This window comes from Grus americana, chromosome 24 (assembly GCF_028858705.1).
Source record: "Grus americana isolate bGruAme1 chromosome 24, bGruAme1.mat, whole genome shotgun sequence".
Classification (NCBI taxonomy): Eukaryota; Metazoa; Chordata; class Aves; order Gruiformes; family Gruidae; genus Grus; species Grus americana.
The window spans coordinates 2,583,483-2,603,911 of record NC_072875.1 but is presented as its reverse complement, the minus strand read 5'-3'; the positions used below and the strand labels follow the sequence as shown (position 1 = coordinate 2,603,911).

At 60.1% G+C, this 20,429-nt stretch overlaps 1 protein-coding gene across 8 annotated transcripts in view; it reads right to left on the bottom strand.

Annotated features, from left to right (window-relative positions):
• Nucleotides 1-20,429, bottom strand: part of DSCAML1 (DS cell adhesion molecule like 1) — a 118,024-nt gene that overhangs the window by 18,868 nt on the left and 78,727 nt on the right. For 4 of the 8 annotated variants that reach the window (XM_054802977.1, XM_054802978.1, XM_054802976.1 and 1 more), the window contains 8 exons: nt 11,495-11,641; nt 9,862-10,140; nt 8,680-8,955; nt 7,870-8,166; nt 5,857-6,129; nt 2,335-2,613; nt 1,947-2,066; nt 1,630-1,806 (listed from right to left, as the gene is read on the bottom strand). In XM_054802977.1, the coding sequence (XP_054658952.1) occupies nt 1,630-1,806; nt 1,947-2,066; nt 2,335-2,613; nt 5,857-6,129; nt 7,870-8,166; nt 8,680-8,955; nt 9,862-10,140; nt 11,495-11,641 (1,848 nt within the window). Of the gene's footprint in view, nt 1-1,629; nt 1,807-1,946; nt 2,067-2,334; nt 2,614-5,856; nt 6,130-7,869; nt 8,167-8,679; nt 8,956-9,861; nt 10,141-11,494; nt 11,642-20,429 lie in introns of those variants that run through there. The other 4 variants (XM_054802981.1, XM_054802982.1, XM_054802984.1 and 1 more) reach the window with 4 other exon arrangements.

Sequence of the window (20,429 nt, the reverse complement as noted above, 5' to 3'; positions counted from 1 at the left end):
GTCTCCTCACCTGCGCTCAGCCCAGCGAGCCGTCCCCCCGGGCGCACGCTCCTGTCCTCAAGCATTCGCCGCCTTTCGCTCTGCGACACGCTTGGCCAGATGCTAACAAGTTCCTTTCCGAAGCAGGGAAGGACGCGCCGCCACGGCGACGCAGCAAGCTGCTGCCTGCGTCCAGACGCACGCCCGCACCGGGGGCTGAGCGGAGCAGCGCGGCGTGGGCACCCGGGGACGGGAAAGCCCCAGCCCCACGCACTGCACTGCAGGCGAGGGCTGGGCACGGCCGGGGTCCCGAGGGTTACGGTCCCACGTTGGTACAAGCAAAGCTGGGTGGCTTTCCTTGCCCGCTGCCTGACAAAAGCAGCGGCCGGCTCCTTCTGGCACTGGCGCGTCCGCGGGCCCTCGGCCAGGACGGCACGCGTTTGTCCGATTCATTACCTTGCCCCCCCGAGTCCATCCCTGCGGCATCGGGGAAGGGGATGCGCAGATGCGGGCTGGCTGCTGTGGCTGCTCCCCTCTCTCCTGCTGACCTAGCGCACCTTGTTTGGGCTCTGATTAACTTTCATTTAACTCCGTCCACAGTGGCCTGACTTTCAAGGAAAGCCAGCACTGATCTCACTTTAATTGGCCTGACATTTCACTAAACAAACAAAAATCCAAAAATGAAAGAAAACAAAGAGCCCCATATAATGCTTAATTGGCTGTGGCGCTTCGTCTACCTATTCATCCAAACCTTTTCAAAGGCTGCGAGGTCTCCGGGAAATGTAAAAGCACATGCATAATAAGGTTATGTGCTATTCAAGTCAGCAAGCAACCTGTCCTGGGATGCAATTACAGCAGATAGCAGGGACAAGGCAACAGTTCAGGCTCCGAGACTTCGGCACGCTCACTCGGGATTAATCGCCTCGACTTTGTACCTGTGCCTTATTGAAGCGCGTCGTTTGAAGTCGCTCGTCTCGATTCATCAGTCGGCAGGATAAATTAAACAGCTGACAGGGAGGGGAGCAGAAACCCGGGAAAGCAGAGGCTGGGTGGGGAGGGGAGAAGCCTGGAGAGAAACGCCTGCCAATGCCAGAAAATCCGGCGCTTGGCTGGGGAGGGGAGGCAGCGAGGGGGCTGCCCCAGCCAGAGCCGTTCTCTCCTCGCCTCGTCCCGGGCGATTCCCCGAGTGCGAGACCCTCGCCAGGTCACGGCGGCGCCCGGGCAGGTCTGTGCATCCCCCGTGACCGGCAGCACCCTGCCTCGGGGACAACCAGGGCGGTGGTGGCTCCCACGGCTCTGCCTGCAACCTGCGTCCCCCCCTCTGCCACCTACTTTCTGAGGTTTGAACGCTCCGGGCAGCGACACTCAAAATAAATAAAGAGGAGCTGGACATTAGGTATTCTGCTGATAGCTATGGGAGAGGAATCCAATAATAAGCGTGGTTCAAACACGGTGTCTAACAACACTTCCCGGCCCATCCCTGTCAAATTAACCCAGCTATTTCCCTTCCTCCTCCACGATGTAGATTGATTGCTCGGTTTTATTAAGGACAAAGTGTGTTTAATAGCAAAGGGAAGCGGTTCCCTGGAGGAGGGGAATCAATGCCCTCTCCCGGCCCCTCGCCGCCGCAGCGCGGCCCTGGCTACTTACTCTTTACGGTGAGAAACATGGACTTGCTGATGTCGGTGCCCACCCCGTTGCTGGCCTGGCAGAGGTAGTAGCCGATGTCCTCCTCCAGCACATGGCGGATGAGCAGGGAGCTGTTGGGCAGGATCTGGATGCGGCCCGTGAGGGGTATGGGGTGGTACTGCTGGGGGTTGCCGCTTCCTAGGAGGGCGCACAGGGACACAGAGCTCAGCCAAGGCGGAGGAGCGCTTGTGAGGCGCGGTGCGGGGGAGGCTGTGCCCAAAGGGGACACTCCCCCGGCCAGACGGGGCTCCCCGCACGCTGCCGTGTCTCACCCCTACCTTTCGCGTGTTTCCACATGACTTTCGGAGGGGGGTACCCATCGACGGAGCAATTCAGCACCCCGGCTTTACCGTAGATGCCATCTTGGTTGTTGGGTTGGACCACAAACCGAGGCGGCACTGAGCAATTTGAGAGAAAAGACGGACTCTGCAGCAAAAGCGCCATCACCTCCTTGCAACTCCTCCCCACCCACGGGCACGTGGCTGCTCGGTTCGGCCCTGCTCCTCGCCCTCCCCGCCTGCTCCTGCACCGCTCCTCCAACCGGAGGACAACGTCGCTGCCGTGCTACCCCTCCGTCACCGTCCACCCTCCCGAGCCCCACGCGGCGGCAGCATCAGGGGCCAGGCTGGGCTGCGTGCGTGGCTGGGTCGGCCCCGCGGCACTCACCCCGCACGATGAGCTGCCGCTCCCGGCTGACCGTGGCGGCGTCGTTGCTGGCGATGCAGGTGTAGTTGCCGTTGTGCTTGAGGGAGACGCTGGAGATCTGCAGGGAGCTCATGAACTCCTTGCTCTCGATGGTGACTCCAGAGCCGGAGAGGATGACGTGCCCGTCCTTCCTCCAGGTGATGTGGATGGGCATGTCCCCCGAGGAGACCACGCAGGGGATGTAGAGGAGCTGCCCGATGGAGGCTGGCGGGAACTCAAAGGGCTGGATCAGCGGAGGGACTGTCGAGGGGAGAGGCAGAGCATGCTGGAGAGCCCGTCCGGGGAAAGCCTTCCTCCAGGACGGCTGGGCCACAACGGGACTTGGGGGAGATGCTGCCCCGGGAGGAGAAGCAGCCCAGACCGGCTGCCCAGAAGCTAAGGCAGGCTTTTGTTTCCACCAGGAACACGGCCAGGGGAGAATGGAAGGCGCTGCCGAGCGGAGGATGGCGGGAAGACATCGCCCACCTGGCAGGGCCACCGCGCTATGAGCAGGATGGAAAAACGCCGACCTCCCGAGCGGAGCGGGCCCCGCTCCGGGGAAAGCCCTGGCCGACCCCCCCTGCACGCGCCAGCCGAAATTCCGCCTCAGCATTTATCTGCTCGCAGAAAAGCAATTATTAGACGGATGCTTTTCTTAAAGGCACCGGATTCAGAACCAGCCATTATCTTTCTGATAACTTAATTAGGCAACCGCAGCATCTCTGGCAATGTGGGAGGGGGAAGAAAGCAGAGAGAGGGAGACAATTAGCTTAACAAGGCTCAGCACCTGGTAGATGAGATCCTCTTTCCGCAGTCTCCATAATTAAATTAGCAGGCTGCCAATTGTCCCCTCGGCAGAAATAAGCTGCCCTCTCGTAGGGGCGCAGGAGCGGCTCCCTGCCCCACCGTGCGCGTCCCTGGGCTCCCATCCCCACCCCGTGCCCGGCGCATCGCAGAGGTCTCTGGGCCGGGTCTCTGCCTCTCTGCCCGGCTCCGGTCCGGCCGGGCAGCTCTGCAGAGCAGCGGGCAAGCGGGGGGCTGCTCACCGCCCCCCCGGGCTGCAAGCCGCTGCCGGCAGGCGGGCAGGCAGGCAGACGGGTGCAGGCACGGCTGACCTGCCCCTTTGCCGGCTACGGCGACGTGGCTCGAGCTACCGGAGACATGGAGCCAGCGCTGCCTGTTTTCCATAATTAATGAATAATTAATTGGGAATGCACTGCAGTCTATTGCAGAGCAGGGACGGGCTGGTAGATCCGTGCCTCTCCAAACGCGCCCCACGGGCCGTTTCCGAGCTGCCAGGAAAAGGACAGGCTCCCTTGACAGAAGAGCTCTCCTTGCTCGAGTTCCCCGCAACTCGCCTCTCCTTCCCAGTTCACTTCCCGCTGCAAATCTCCTTTCTCCAGGGTTCCCAGTCTCTCTCAGGCAGCCGCAGCAGGAGCTGGCCGCAGCCCAGGGCACCGTGCGAGGGTCTCCCTGCCCACAGCCCCCACCGCAGAGCCCGGCACAGCCCCGCACAGCAGCTCAGGTCTGGAGGGCTGCGAGGCGTGGGGGCTGCGGCCCCAGCCGACAGCCTCTGCCTTCCCGCGGAGTGAAGCATCACCCCGAATCGTGCTCCCCGAATCGCCGCTGTCACCCGAGCAGAGCTGCGCGAGAGCCCCGGGACAGCACGAAACCCACACATGATTAATTAAAACGTTCCAAGATGTCTGCGGGAATAACGAGCTGTCAAGGCACCTCGGAGCAGGCCGGGTGCTCGGATCGCGCTGCTGGGGAAGCGCAGAGAAGAGGCCCCAGCAGCATCCCCGGGCAGCCCAGAGGAGCAGGGAGGTTTGAAGCGGGGACCTGAGGTCCCCAGGCTAAGCAGCAGCAGCACCTAAACCCGGGCGGGAGTTTCCCTCAATGCAAGACGGGGAGCGCGGCCGGGGGTGATGCCTCGCGAGCAGGGCCGGGGGCTGCCCGCACATCCCTCCCCGGGGGAGCGGCGCCGCAGGGGAGCCGTAAAGCTTTTACCACTGCGTGCTCGGAAAGACCTGCATAACTCACTTGTGGCACTTAATGTGGTCGGCAGGCACTTGTGGCAATAAAAGCTTTACGGTGCTCCACGCCATCCCGTGCCCCTCGCTCGGCGCACTTATTTATTCACTCTGCTCCCCGGAGCTAGCTCTTGACTGTCTTCTAGGGCCTTTGCAATTCTTTTCCACGCGCCTTTTATCTGATGGCCAGAGCAAATAAGGAAGCCAGCAAGTGGGGCCGGGTGTAAATCTCCGGCAGCCACGCTGCAGGCGGAATGAAGAAGTCTGGCCGCGGCAGAGCGGCGTGCCACCGGCCCGCACCGGGCTTCCCCCCACTCGCCTTCCTCAGCCTGTCACCGGCCACTAGTCACGGCAGTAAATTCCGGCTCAGAAGGTGAAACCCGTTATTAAACCTCACGCGCACGCATCCCTACGGGCGCGCTCTCTCCACACCAGCCCTGCCCGTCCCGTTCACCCCGGAAGACCACCGGCACGGACTCAGCTCTCGTCTCTACCCAAGCCTTGGGGCATCCCCCGTAGACAGGGACTTTGTAGCAGGTGAGGACGGCAGGGCTGGCCGCGCCCCGCACTGCAGACCCGAGGGGACAGAAGTCCTCCCCGCACCGCCCTTAGACAGGTTATCCGCAGCCTGCTCTTCCCTTTGCAAAGCCCTGGAGAAGGGCATTAGCTAATCAAGTGGCAGCATCTATAATCAGCTTGATGCACTCTCTTGCTAACCTGATTCCTAATAAGAAAGTGGTGGATGGGAGGGGAGGGAGGGGGATCGGAGTGAAATCCAGTCCACAAATACCCTGCTGGGTGAGACGGAGAAAGACAATTGGCCGGCTCCGTCCCCAGCGCGGCTGTGTTTGTCTAAATGATTTACTGCAAACACCGAGCTGGCGATGGGCAGAGACGACCCGACAACTCTGAGGACGGGAGATATGGGAGCACCGCGCACTCACGGCACAATCTCAGCGAGTCACTGGGAGGGAATGCATCCGGCTCAATTCATTAGGACTGATAGCTCCCTCAATGGGGCTGAATAATTGATGGCCCGGAGAAGCTTTTAAGATGTTCTGTGCGCTCGGAAGACCGAGAGTATTATTTTTTTAAAAGCTAACACACACAGAAAAACATCGGTGAAGGTGATCCGAGCAAAGGTTAGATGTTTTAATACGTTATGTTTACACCGTAAATCCTTGCTCCGTCGCTTGTAACGGGAAATGGATACGGCGTGGCTCGGGGCAGCTGCAGGCGCGCAGGCAGGACCCGGTAGCCGCTCCGGCAGGAGCTGAGCCGGCTCCCGAGGGCAGCTGCGGTGGTGGGAGCTGACGTCCCATCGGCGCAGGGTCTGCAGAGCACGGCCGCAGCCTGGCCGCGGGGCCCCCTGTGCGACGCCTCTCTGCCTCCATCCCGCAGCAGAGACGTCCCCAGCGTGACCCGGACGGCCGCTCCATCTGATCCAGGGGAAGGCTCTCCACCCGCTTACCTTTCACCGTGACGTGGACGCTCTGGCTGATGGAGAGCTGGGGCTGGATCAGCACGCTGCACAGATACTCTCCTTCATCCATGCCTTTCTGGACGTCCATCAGCTTAAGAGTCCCGTTCTCAAAGACCACTTGGCGGTGGTTATCGGGCAGCACCAAAGAGTCCTTGTACCACTTGATGGAGTAATACGGGTACCCGATCACCCTGCAGTTGATGAAAGTGTCCCTACCCGCTACCGCTGTTATGTTCTTCATCGCTCGGATGCTCGGGGGACCTACATATCCGGGAGGAAGGAAGAGGCAGGCTAGGTTAATTCCGAAGGGCGGCTTGGTTGCATGCAGATCGGCTGCTACTTCAGAGCGAGCTGCGCAGGCAAAGGCGGTAACCAGAACAGTTGGGACCCAGACTGGCTTTGGGTGAGGAGCAGGCACGGGCTCCTCTCTGAGTGCGCCTGGGGAAAGCCGCTCATTGGCGGCGACCTCCGGCTAGAGCTACTCGCGCACGCCTACGACAGCGCAGCTACGAACGGGGGCTGCGGGCCTCGCTCACGGCCACGCTGCGGCAAATCCCACCCCGGCTTTTCAGGTGTAACTTCAGTGCCGGGGAAGCTGAGCCCGCAGACACCGCTGCTGCTCATCGGGGGAGGTCGGACGGCGTCCGGAAGCGCAGCGTGATTCTGCGCTGGGACCCGTGGCCGCCCAGCACACCTCCAGCCACAGCTCCTCCAGCAGCGCCTGCAGCCACGGGAGCTGCAGAAGGGATGGGGAGCGCTCCCCTCCAGCCGCGGCCGCTCTCCACCTCTCTCAGAAGGCAGCCGCCTGCCCTGTGCCGAACGTCCTCGAGGAGAGCTGCTACGGGAACCCGACTGCCGTTGGCAAACGTATTTCACCTCTGCTACAACACACCTTTCTGAGCCTCCCGCCGGCTGAAAAGCCAGCCAGTCACCAGTCCCTGGCTGGCTCTCGTGCTGGCTCAAGGACTGGGAGAAAGCTGCAGGTGAGTGTTTCAACAAGAGGTTTCACGCATCAATAATTACGTTGCTCTCCCGGCCGCTGCATAAAATAGCAAACTAATCTAAAGATTAACCCCGTCTCGACTCCTCGTCCTAAGGGCGTCACAGGATAACAGCTTAACAGACGCTCAGAATAAGCTGGCGGACAGTGTTTCTCATACTAGGACACATTTAGACGAGGAACAGGAAAAAAGAAATTGGCACCTCGCTCTGTAACCATCTCTTGGACCTGTCTGAGGGACTTGCTCCAGGCCAGGGCAAAAAAAGCCCAAATCTTATCTAGCGACAGCCCGTCAAGAGCTGAGAGAGGGGGGAAAAAGGGAGACAAGGGAACGTCCTCATTGAAAACGCTGCTCTGGCTTCTCATGGCTGAGGGATGAACTTGCTCCAAATTTAGCAGTAAACGGCAGCAAAATTCAGACTCTCCTGGGATCCCAGCCAAAAAGCCACTAGATCTGTTTCCAACCTGACACACAGACAAACACAGCCCTTCAACCCTCTTTCTCAGTAGACAAATAAATGCTACCTTGTCTCTGTCTCGCTCCCACCTGTAAGCCTGGAAGCTTTAATTGCCGATTATTAATGGGCAGGGGCTTATACCGTACCCTGTGCCTGAAAGCGCTCCCTGTAACGCACCGAGCAACACGCTCCAGCCCTAATAACACGGTGATTAACGCGGCCATGGCTTTTAGCAGACAAAGAAAATACAGACATGACAAATCAAAGCTCATTTTCCACGATTTCACGTGCTGCCTCATCATCGTTTGTCATGTAGATCCCTGCGGCGGCGGGCACGTTCGCTGCCAGGGAGCCGGGCTCCCGCCAGGACCGGGGAGGGGGGCGGCCGGGAGAGCACGGGGGGAACGGGGGTCAGGGCAGCCAGGGAGACCCGCGCGGCTGGGAAAAGGAGGGAGAGGCGAGGAGGAGAGATTGGCCGGGGAACAGAACAAAATCAAAAGCCCAGTAAAAGTCCTATTCTGATATTTAAAAGTAGACAGGCACCTCTTACGTTTATTCGCGCTTGGTATTCGGCGCTGCCCACCGAGTTCCGCGCGGTGCACCGGTACACGCCGCCGTCCTTGATCTGCGGGCTCGTCACGTTCATGTGGCTGACCGTGGTGCCGTCCGACATGGTGTACTGGTTGGTGCGGTGCCCACTGTCCCGCGGGATGGGCTCGTCGTCCAGCGCCCAGGTGACGGTCGGCGGGGGGGCCCCCTTGGCGGCACACATCAGGGAGAACTGCTCCCCGGGGTTGACCACCTTCTCGCTGAAGGAGGAGACGATGCGGGGGGTCCCATCTGGGGGGCACCCAGGGGGAGGGGGGTCAGGGAGCGGCAGCCGCAGGCAGCAGCAGTCACACGCCGGCGGGACAACTTTGAGCTCCCGCCTGGGGTGGGCGCTCCGGCAGAGCCGGGACGGGAGCCCTAGCTGGCAACACGCGCACGGCCGCCGCCCCTGCGTCCCCGCGGCAGGGAGATGCTGGGAGGGGGCGAGGGGGCGTGCTGGCCGATGCAGACGTCAGCTCAAGGGGACAGCTGGCTCGGCAGAGACCATCCCTTGTCCAAACATTCAGCGATCTGCATTTGGTCCTTCCCCATCGCGGCCGCGCTGCGTCCCCAAGCTGCTTGCAGATGGCCCACGCAGCAGAGGAAGCGGGCTGGGAGCAGTCTGCCCCAGGAGCCCCCACCCCGGCGGGTCTCACTGCCCTCCGGCCGTGCACAAAGCATCCCGGCGCACCCAGGGGATGCGGCAGCTCAGAGAGGGGCAGAGGAAAGCCCCCGCCGGCCCCCGCCCCGAGGAAGCCAGCTCACCCTCCAGCGCGATGATGGAGAAGTCCTGCGCCGTCTGGGACTTGCGGGTGGCGAAGCACTGGTAGGCCCCAGAGTGGCTCTTCTGCGCGGCCGTGATGAGGAGGGTCTCGTTGCTGATCCCTCGGATGGAGATGTAGTCATCCACCGCCACCAGGTCCGTGTTGCGGTACCAGCGGATGACGTACTCGGGGGACCCGCTGAGGGCACAAGAGAGGATGACGGTGCTGCCGATGCCCGTTTTGAGCTTCTTTGGTGTGAGCGTCACACGCAGAGGGTCTGTGCGAGAAAGGGCGAGAGCGGGTAAGGCATCGGCGGTGCTGGGCAGCACGGCGGGAGACGTCTTGTCGTTACTGTGCTCTCTCTGCCTTTCCCGCCCTGGAAGCGCCAGCGTGACTACGTGTAAAATGTCACCACGCTATAGGGCAGGTGGCCCCTCACCGTCCTCCCTGCTGACAGCCCCTGCTTTTCACGTCAGCCCCGGGCCCCCGGCAGGGGTGCCGGCAGAGTGGGTGCCGTCGGGGAGGCGGCAGGACGGCTGGAAGAAGATGTGACCGGCATGACGGGGGACAGCACCGAGCAGGGGACGTGCCAGGGCAGCTCCCAGCGGGCTGTCAGTGCCCGGTTGCTGGTGCGCTCCAGGTGAGGCAGGCACGGTCAATGCCAGCCCTGGCAGCTCTGGGATCCCGGTGGCAGGAGGAACCCCCAGGAACAAAGCATGCGATAAATACTTGGCCTGCCCGGATGGTATTTACTGTTTGGCTGGAGCTTATTTTATGGAAGTCAACAAAACAAAGCGCAGAGGCGCCTAACAAAACCGCCGTCGCCATCCAGCAATTTACATCCCCTGGTATTGCTCTGAGCTTTCCCAAGGCCCCTCTCCCTGCCCCGACTGAAGCGGTAAATCAGGGGACGTCTGCAGATGCACCGCTGCAGCGTGATAAACCTCCTGCGAGCGCTCCGAGCGCCACATCGGACACGCTGCGTCACAAGACAGCGGCTTCCGGCGTGCAACGGGCCACGCTGAAATACAAGGCTCGTAATTTATATGGCTGTATAAAACCTTTAAGGCTTTATATTTATAAGGGCTTCATATATTTAAGAAGGCTTTATCAAGCCGGGACCTGGGCAGCAGGACAGAGGTCTCCCCACTGCCGTGCCCCGCTCCTGCCCGCCAGCTCTCACCTATGACTGTGAGGGTCCCCGTGACCTCTGCGGAGCCGAAGGTGTTGGTCACCTCGCAGATGTAGGTCCCGCTGTCCTCCACGCGCAGGTCGCTGATGGTCAGGCCCGTGATGCGCTTGGTCCAGCGGCTGTCGGCGGGGAGCGGGCGCCCATCCTTGATCCACCGGACAGCCGGGTTGGGGTAGCCCGAGGCGATGCAGGGCAGCTCCACCAGCCAGCCCGCCTTCACCTCCCGGGACTGGAAGCTGTCTAGCATCGTGGGGATGGACTCCGCCGGGTCTGGGTTCGGGAAGGAAACAGGTTCACCCGACGAAGAGGAGGCGACGAGGCTTCTTCCCGCAGGGACATCGGGAGAGCCCCTGGCCTGGTGACACCGGTACCACCGTGCCCCCTCGGCATCAGCCAGGAGAGAGCGACTCTCCCCATCCCTGTGAGCCGGCAGCTCCGCCGGGCAGGAGCGCAGGGTGCCAGCCACATCCTCCGCTGGGCATGGGGCCGGGGCAGGCAGGGGCTGGCCTGTCCCACCCGGGGCGGCTGGCACGGCCCTTGGTGGCCAGGGTAGCAGGCTTGCAGGGAGGTGGGAGGGCAATGCATCTTACTAGCTGATGGGACAAATAAACTCAGCACCGGAGGAATTACTCAAGGTGACACCTAATTGGTGCAAAATACACAAATTCTGTGGCACATTTCAAAATTTACAAGCAAAGGGGCCCATCAGGCAGCTGGGAAAGGAGAAAATTAATCACCAAGTCTCAGGCGTGAAATTAAATTCCAGGGGAAAGAAACCTCTTTCATTACTCCCAAGCAGAAGTAAAATGCTGTGACATGTAAATAATGACAGCGACCAGGCGGGGACTGGGCCAGATCAAATGGGCACGAAGAGGGGATGATGCACCCGGCGGCTGCCCGCGCTGCTGGGGCCGTGCGGCAGGATGGCCTCGGTGGGACCGGGACCCTCCAAGAGACTGGGGCAGGGTCAGGCAAGCCCCCACCCGGCCATCCCGGACCCCTCCCTACCTCTGTGGGGTTAATTCAAGGAGCTAGCGCGGGAGCCACAGCCCACACACCCGAGGACGGAAAAAGCATATGGCAGAGAGCGGGCGCGCTGCAGCTGAGTGGCGGGAGCGGCAATGTGGCTGCGAGGCGGGCGAACTCCCTCCCGAGCGGAGTAATTTGGGCAGTCAGCGGAGCTGGGAGCGCCCCGAGACACCCGGCACTACGGACTGCGCTGCCTGCGCTGCAGTATCGCTTGCATGTTCGTCACATCGCGTCAGGCTGCTCACATCGCGGGCTGTCACATCGCATCGCGTCGCACCCCATCGCCTCTCGCTCGGGGTGCCGTGCGGTGCTGCCGCTCGCCGCGGCCAGCGCCGGGGGGGGGTTGCGTGCTTGGGGGCATAAGCGAGGCAGCACGAACCCCCTGTGCAGCCCCGACGGGACCTCCTACCCCCCACCGGGACATCCTCTCGCTGCGGGGATGGGAGGTAGCGATGCCATTGCTCCCTCCTGCACCCTGGGGAAGCAGGCACCACCGTGGGCAGGCAGGGGAGCAAGCGTGCAGGCAGGGGAGCAAGCGTGCAGGCAGGGCTGGACACCCTCATGGGCGCAGGGTTGCCGGCAGCTGTGTGCTCACCTGAGACCGAGAGCCTGGCTCCGTTGCTCTGCCGCGTCTCCCCGCTGTACTTGTGCTTGGTGATACACCTGTAGGTGGACAAGGCATCTTCCTTCTGCACGTCCGATATGTACAAACCTCCATAAGAAGTAATAAAAAACCTATTTTCTGGAGACACAAAGGGAGGAGAAGGGTGAGTGAGCCAGCCCCGACCCAGCATGTCATCTCCCAGGCTCTCAGCACCCGGGTCAGGCAGAGCCCCTGCACTCCAGGCAGGCACCGGAGCTGTGGGCAGGAGCCGCCCAGGCACAGCAGGTCCTTCCTCCGCCTCCCCACACCCCGACTGCACTGGGGCGCATTCTCTGACTTCACCTTCAGGGGCTGAAGTTTCACGTGGGTAGGCAAAGTTGGGCCACAACGGGCGAGCAGCAGCCCTGGGTGTGCGACAGCACGATGCTCCGCCGGCACGATGCTCCACGGCACCGCCACGTCGCCACGCGCTGCATAGCAACGCGGCAATTAAAAGTGAATCCGTCCCGCTGAGTTAATAATTAGCTTAACTTACTGAGAGGCATGTGAAAACAAATAAGGGCTTGAGCTGATATTTGAGCGCTGGGGGAGGGTGGCAGGAGAGCAGGCAGGGCTGCACAGCCCCGGGCAGCGCTGCCGGAGCAGCGCCCCCAGCCAGCAGGTTTTGGAGCCTGGCACACGCCAGCGCAGGCGGGGAAAGAACTCTTCGACTCGCTCGTGAAGCCGGCCTGACCCCTATAACTCATCATGAATATTAACAGTAATTACCAGGAACAGAAAGACCTGCGCTGTGGCACAATTCAGTGGCTACACGGGGAGCGGTGTAAGCGGGGGCACTGGAGAGAAGCTCCCCCTGCCCGCCTGGAAACCCCTTCACCCTGCCCCGCTGCCAGCGCGAGCAGCGAGAGGAGCCTTTGACCCCGGGTTCTGCGGGGCCGTCGGGGTTTATTCCAGCACCAGCCGCCACCGAGCCTCAGCTGGGACGGGGTGGTCCATCTGCTCGGCTGCACCGCATTGCCTGCCAAACACAGCGAATGCAGAGAAGCAGAAGGTAATTAGTAGAGCTGAATGTTCAGAGTTGAAACCTTTAAACCTCGTCTTTAAATCAGCAATGGCTGCAAATGGCTCCTTCCCTTCCCGCACCATGCTTGGCAAACCAAGACCTAGCTGCCGAGGAGAATCAACTGGGTGTTTTTCCAGCACCTCTTGGAAGCACCTGGATGTTCTCAACTCAGGTGGAGGAAAGCGCCGTGGTTGAACCCACGGGAGCCGGAGGAACACGAGTGGAATTCGGGAACTGAAGGCACACGCTCCCAGAGCGGCCTGGCTCCCCGCTCCCGGGGCAGGACTGCAGAAGCCTCTCCCTGCCCACGGCAGCAGCGCTAGAGGTGACAGACTGACAGGAAACAGGGCTCTTCACCCAGGGAACCGGCGCACGTCCCCGCACGAGCCAAGGCGCTGGCAGCCCTGAGCTCTGCTGGCACTACCCCATTCCAGCTGCGGCTTAGCTAGATGTGCATATTTGACTCTAATTGCTTGATATGGGAGCATTAGGGACTCTAAACAGCAAAGAAATAGCAACCTTAATAAAATGTGAACCTGGCTGCGGTTAACAGGAGGCAGAGGCAAGTGCCAGGCTGGCAGCCCCGTGCAGATTCTCCCTGGAAGCAGCGGGAGCACGAGCCGGCAGCCCCACGGGGCGCCACAGGCACCGGGGCGGCCGTCCCCCATCTCCGTCCCTGCTCGGAGGGGTCAGGTGCTCCCCAGCCAAAACCTCAGGCGCGGTTTTGCCTCCACACCGAAGCACGGCAACGGCGGCGCAGCAGCACGCACGCTGCACCAGTATGCAACTGGGAGCAGACGCGCAGCGGCGCGAGCCTCGCGCTCCGCGCCGCCGATCAGAGGCACCGAGGGACTCGTACAAACCTCCGTAAAAGGGAAGGGGGGAGCAGTCCCGCAAGCGCAACTGAAGTAACATGCAAATCAAACATTAATTTTTCATCTCCCATCAAACCAGTAAGCGAAGAACATTGGCTGCACTGGAATTTGAGACGGGGGGAGCCAGTTTCCATGGTAACAGGGGCTGCATTTTGCAAAGTGCTCAGCAGCCCCAGCTGGCCCCCCCCTCCCCGCACACTCACACACACACACACACACACACACGTCCGTGCACGGTTAACCGCAGCCCTGTTTGCAGTGCTCCTCCTCTGGAAACAAAGCCTCGCAAGAGCCGGAGCGACGTGCAAGGAGCCAGCGGAGCAGCAGAAAGCAGCGGTGCTGCCTGTCCCCCCCCCTTGCCCCCGCGGGACCTGAAGCAGGGACGGCAGGGCCCACCAGAGCCCAACACCCGCGTGTGGCGAGGCGAAGGGGAGCGGAGCCCCGAGCTCCTGCCCGGACAGCGGGAGACGACGAGGAGAGCGACACGTGCGAGCGGTCAGGGCAACAGCAGTGCTGAGCGGGACTGCAAACCAAGCCCTGCCTGGACCTACTGCCCTGGGCCCCCCTGCCTGCTGGGGCTCCCCAGCTTTCACAGCCCACGTGCCCGAGACGGGGCTCAAGGCAGGACATCAGGAACGGGCAGAAAATCTGCAGGTTTTAGTATCCACCTCTCTATACTGTGCCGCCATGGGGGGCATCTACCCCCTCGCAAGCCACGGCGTTAAAGACAGCGTTGCATTAAATGTAAGGTCTACACAACCCAACAGCACAGCTTCCACTCTTATTTTTTTTTTCCCCCCAAAAAAGGGGCAAATAACTCCATTGAGGAGCATTACACTGGTTCAGGGGAGAGATGCAGGGCAATAATTGATGTAAACGGCTCCGACAGAGACCTCACCGAAGTGACTTATTGCTGAGTTTGCTAGCGAGATTAACGTCGAAGGTCGCCGAATACAATCAGATCTTTCTGCCTGCCAGGAGGTAGAAAAGCTTTACGGGAAGCAGAGGATTAAGTACCTCCGTGGCCAGACTGGAGCGATGTGCCTCTAATAACTCTTCCAGCTAGACTTGAGCCACTGCCTTTGGAAACGCCTCACCAGAGCCCCCCGGCCCCTCTCGCCCAGCCCTGCAAGAGAGGAGCGGGGCAGCCAAGAGCCCCGCCAGCCCCTGGGAGCTTGCCCCGCACCCGGGGAAAAGTACGGGGGTGAGAGGAGGGCTCTCCTGCATGGCAGGCATTAGGAGGGTCTCCCACTGCGTATGCGCCCACGGGTGTGCACACTCACATATTTGCTGTTACCAAAATCCTCTCCCGCATCCGGCTGCCTGCGGTGGCCGGGAAACTCCAGCATCGGTCCCAAGGGCCTTCCAATTTCAAGAGAAAAATTACTGTCGATATAGGTTACCAGCTACTGCTCTATCCAATATAGATTTATAAAAACAATGGGGTCAGGGCTTCAGGAGAGAGCACATTTTATAGTTCATAAGACTAATGAGATAACTTTCCCTTGGTACTCCGGGGCCAATATTTCCTTACGCAGTCTGTTTTAACTGCTAGAGAATCGATAGGTGCCAGCGTTTATGAATTAGCCATACTTTGAGCACATGCATCCCAAGGCATCCCGGACAAATCCAATAACTGTTTGGTGCTATTTCTGGCCACGTTTAAAGTGACAAACACCTCCCCAGGGGGAAGGCACGGAGGGGGAAGCCCCGAAGAACAAAGCCTGTGATTTTCTGCCGCTGCTGTAACAGCACTTCGCTGCTGTGGCTGCTGTTCCAGGATGCCGTTTGCCCGGCACGGGGCTCGCCCGGGAACGAGGAGCCTCCCCGGCGCAGGCCAGCAAACCCAGCCAGGAGGGAAACTCCTGCCCACCGCCTCGCTGTGGCACGGCATCAGTCACTGCATCTCTCTGCCCGCTGCCGGATGGATTGCGGGCACCTCCATCCCCCAGACGGCCCGAGCGGCGGGATGCTGTGCCCAGCTCGGGGTGGGGGGGACGTGGGGCAGAGGAGCGGGCTGGCGGGTGGTGGCCGCGCACCAGAGCTGCCTTTCATCTCCGCAGGCTGACCCCAGGTCGGTGCCACAGCAAATGCCGCAAGCAAGGGGGCCGGGTTGGGTGCCAAGATTAAAGGTCCATCCATCCATCCCAGAGCTGCTAAAGAGGAACCGCGACTCGAGCCCAGTGCAAATTTAATAAGAGCCGCACGATATGCGACAGATTTATTTACGTGTTTGCCTGCAGTGGGGATCCCAGGGGAGGTGTACGGCAGTCACCGCTCCCCAGCCCTTTCAAAGGCATTGCATCTCTCCCGCACGGCACAGCCGGCCGCTCCCACCTTGAAGTTTCGTGGGCAGCTGTAACACAACCGACGCCAGCTGAGCAAGTGGGTCAGGCTTTGCACCAACAGGCCCCCTCTCTCCTCCTCCTCCTCAGTCAAGGAGGAGTGGCCCTTTGCCCGAAGAGAGCACCGTGCCCCAGAAACCTCGTCCCCAGAAGCTGCGGTAGCTGCGTCCTCAGCAGCCCGGGCCATGCCATCCTGGGGAGGGCACGGCACGGGCAGCTGCCTGTCCCCGGGTGTGCTGAGTGCCTGCCCGTGCCTGCTGCCCGCTGCGGCGGGCAGACCTGGAGATCCCAAAATTAACGGAGTCCCGACACGAGCCCTTTCCCGGCCGCAGGCAGGAGCGCAGGCAGGCACAGGCAGGCATGCCGGCCGCACGCCTGCTGCTGCTGCTGCTGGAGGCTGCACAGCCAGAGAGGGGGAACCAGTGGAGGAGGGGTGGAAGTTGGGGAGTCGTGACAGGCTTTCCGCCTCCTCTCCTTAATCTCCTTTATAAGCGTGGCTCCATCTCCTCCCGTTACAGGATTAACATCCATCTCTCATTCTCCTCTTGCAACAAGATTTTATTTCTAATTACACTGTAATAAAACCGGGCGCGCTCCCAGGGCTTCTTCCAAATGACTTGTCGACACTCGGCAAGATTGGATCCTACTCGGGCCCCTTGCCGCCGCTTCTGCCTGACGTTCATTAGGCATGCATGAGGGAGAGGTTTTAAGAATGGAATTGCATTTAAATGGCTTTTCTGAGAGGGAGAGATGAAACAAAAAAGAGAGAGAGAGAAGCAAAAAGAAAGCAAGGTTTAAAAGGAGGATGTCATTGTCACCTGCTTGCCACACCACTGCCTGGCGGCTGTGGTGCTGGGTCCCTGGCTGGGCGCTGATGCAGGGCAGGGATGAGCCCTCTGCCCCTGTGGATCAGCGGGGGGACGGGGCCTGCCCTCCGCTCGCTCACCCCCCGGCAGAGCCCGTCCACGCACGGCAGAGCTGCCGCTCAGCAGCGGATCCTTTCCCGGTGAATTAGCTCCTAACGCCTTACAGAACTACCTGCAGAACCCCAGCCTGCCGGCGACAAGTCAGCAAACGCAAAAGGAAACGCCGTGGGTTTTTCCCAGCGTCGAGTCTGGCTCCGACCACTGTATTTACGGCCTGGAGAGAGCCGGTGGCGTGGGGGTGTACAAACACCCTCCTTGAACAACTGTAGAGAGGAGGTAACCGCAGCCTCCGGCTGGCAGATGCTGTATTTCCGCTCCCGCCCGGGATGCGGCTCCGCAGCCAGAGCGCATGAAGGTGTGCGGCCGCCGGGCCCTCTCCTCCCACCTGCGGCACAGACAGCCTGCATGAGGACGGCAGCCAGGGGCACGCAGCACCGAGCATCTCCATCCTGCCCTGCGGAGACGGGGCGCCCAGGGAGGGCGCTGGGGTTTTCAGGCTGGGGCATTGCTGCGGCCGAGGGGCACCGATGGCAGCTGCTGCGACGGCGGCCGGGTTTACTGGCAGAAACGCCCTCCAGAGCCAGGGATTTTCCTGGCGGGGCTTAGGAAACTGCACCTCAAAACAAAGAGGGGCCCAGTAAAATCAGATTCTCACATCAGCGATCCTACTCTCCGCAGGCGGGGAGCGAGCAGCCAGCACGTGGCTGGCACGCACGCAGAGCGGAGCGCCGGGAGCACCGCGGCCGGACGCACCTTCGCGGCTCTCACCCGCTGCTCAGGTGCCATCCCCACTGCCAAAAATTAATCACCAGCAGCATGACAAAGAGTTTCCACCGAAGCAGAGGAAGTTAATCTGTTCACGGACACTCACGTCGCAGGGAGCGAAAGTCGGTGAATAAATGACTGCCTTCGTGAGGAATCTGCCAGGTGGGAAACACCTTGTTAAAGTTCCCCCCATGCAGCGCCCCTGCTCTCCCTGTCCGAAAGTACGCGTTATCTCCCGAAATCTTACGGCCCACGTAACAATGAGCATCTCTGTCACTTCACTCTCGGTGCACTGGCTTTACCATCTGCATTTTTCTCTCTGGGCAACAAAGGCGCAAGAGAAGTTCCGATTTTGTGCACGGGAAGCCTTTTGGGAGGGAAAGCAAAAGGCTGGGTTTTAGAGCTGCAGCTGCAACGCAGGTAGGTGCTTAAGGAAATCGCAAACGTTAATTTCCTTTCACCTGAGAAAAAACGAAAACCGTTGCTACTACCGTACTACCTCACAGGTGTGTAGTTGCCACTACACGCGAGCAGTGGCTCCAGACATCCTCCTTCCCCACTTGGCTCACTCGCGGCATGCAGTTGCCGCTACCTGGACGCTGCTTCCCGGGTACGGGCTCACAAGTTGGCAACCTTGGGAAAACAGATATTGCGAAAGATCTCTTTCCATCAACTCCCTCGGAAGCAAGGTATCCTGCAGGGCTGGTAGAAGTTATTAAATCCAGAGTAATTATTTACCAGAGGGCCGGTCTTGCGAGTCATTTTCCTAGAAGTCAGTCCAGAACTGGATTCACGGGGGCATAAAGGAGAGCAGAGTTTGCCTCCCCAGGTTTTGATCCTGCCGCGAGTCAGCAGAGCTTTGCGCGGGTGCCGGCAGTGGAAGTGCCGAGTGGCTGGGGAGACTTTCATTTGTTTGCGTCCCTTACTGTGAAAATGACACGCTTTCGCTGAAACCAGCCCAGGAGGAGGAACTCCCCCGGGGTGGGGGGACAGCTCTGCAGAGCCCCCCGGCACCGCCTGCTCCCCCCCCAGCACCAGCCGCCCTGGCACTATCACAGAGAGAGGAGGAATTAATCTCCCGAGGTGGTCCGGATCCGTCTAATACCAGCAGAAAATTACAGAACAGGATGAAGAGCATTACAAAATGAATAGGAGGGGACTAGAGATTTCCATGGCTAATCCTGTTAACGAGACAATTTCTTATCAAACTCATTACGTGCCAGAAAGCGGGGGGGGCTGGGAAGGGAGGCTGGGGAAGGGGGGGGGAAAGGCAACGCCAGGCAAAAGGCATCCCCGGGTGGGCGCATCCGGACACGGGGCTGGCAGGATCGCACCGCGGCTCCCCGAGCCCAGCCCACGACGCTGCAGCTCCGTACCGTGCGCATCGCTTTAGCCAGAATTGTATTGCTATTTCCAAGGAGAGCTAAATATTACTAGAGTGACATTTACCACAAAATAGTGCCGTCTGCTTCAGATGTATTACCAGTCCTCTCCCAGCGCCGAGCTGCGGCGGGTAGAGATTACGGCAGGCATAAAAAAAAAATATAAAATCCATCGAGATAACACTTATTTCAAAAAATGATTTTTCTAGCGTAATGTTTTTTAACCTCCTATTATGACGAGCCTCGCTTTCCAGGAGGAAGCAAAACGAACAGCTTCAGTCCACGGCTTGAATGCGTGCCTGCCTTTGCTCCGGCGGCAGCAGCAGCAGATGCTCCGGCACGGGCTGGGGGCTCGGGAGGCAGCCCGGGGGGGGCCGGGGAGCCTGGCAGGGCCTGGGCCCGCCGGCACCTCTGCCGCAGCTCTGCCCGCCCGGCACCCGCCGAGCTGCCGCCTGTCTCCGGTTCAGCTCGGCAAGGGCAAAGCGGAGCAGCCCGGCACGGCAAACCGAGCGATTCCCGAGAAATTCCCCACCAGCCCCTCCACCTTCTGCCCCCGAGAGTCACGGGGGCTTCGCTGCGACTTTGCGCGCAGTCTTTAATTTTATTTTTTAATTTGCTATTTAAAAAACCGCGGAACTAGTCAGATTTCATGCTAATGAGAAGAGAATCTGGATCGAGGACTGTGCAAAAATTTGCATCTCAAAGAGGAAAACAGGAAGTCGCTAAGAAAGGAAAATCCACCACCGAGGTAGCATGCACGGCCGTAATTAGGCTAATGCTGCCTCTGTTCTGTCAGCTCATTTCCATCAGCCCCAGGGGAACAGGGGACAACAGACTCCACCACCACGGGCAGGCGACGTCTCCCTGCCACGGCACCCACCGGCGCAGCCAGCCAGGGAGAGGGCCGGCGTGAGGGATGCCATACTGCACAGGGAACGCGGCCGACCCGCTCCCCGAGGACGGAGGGTTTGCAAGCAAGGACACGCGTCTGGAGAGTCTTCTCCAAGGGCACCGCCGATGCCGTGGGCGCACGTGCCAGGCCAAAGGAAGAAAACATTGCAGCGCCCTCGTGTCATCCCGTTCGTAACCTCCTCAGACCAAGGTCATGGTGAACACAGCTCTGCCTGGCCACAAAGACGGTGCCGGCTCCTACCGCCCGCCCGCCTCCAGCCTGCCCGCCCGCCCAGCCGAAACCGGTGGCACAGACCAAGCCATCGCTGTCCCCCATTTTGAGAGGGGCCGATTTGCAGCGTTTCATCAAATTTCCCTTGATTTTTTAATTGGGTTTTGATGCCGCTGTAGACATTGCTGTACAAACAATTCCAAATGGCTCTAACCAAGATATTTGCTCGTAAAAATCCATCACGAACACAGAGAACGACAGCAATGGAAAACGCCTAATGAAACAAAGGGGAAAACAACAGGTACTTCAGTCCTTTGCCATCCATCAACAACCTCGGGTTATTAAAAATACGGGAGGGAAAAAAATCGTCACATCTGCAATCAAATCTTGAGAAATCTTGAAAAGACAAATACCCGCATAGGAGGAAATTCTTTGCCCCCACTTCAG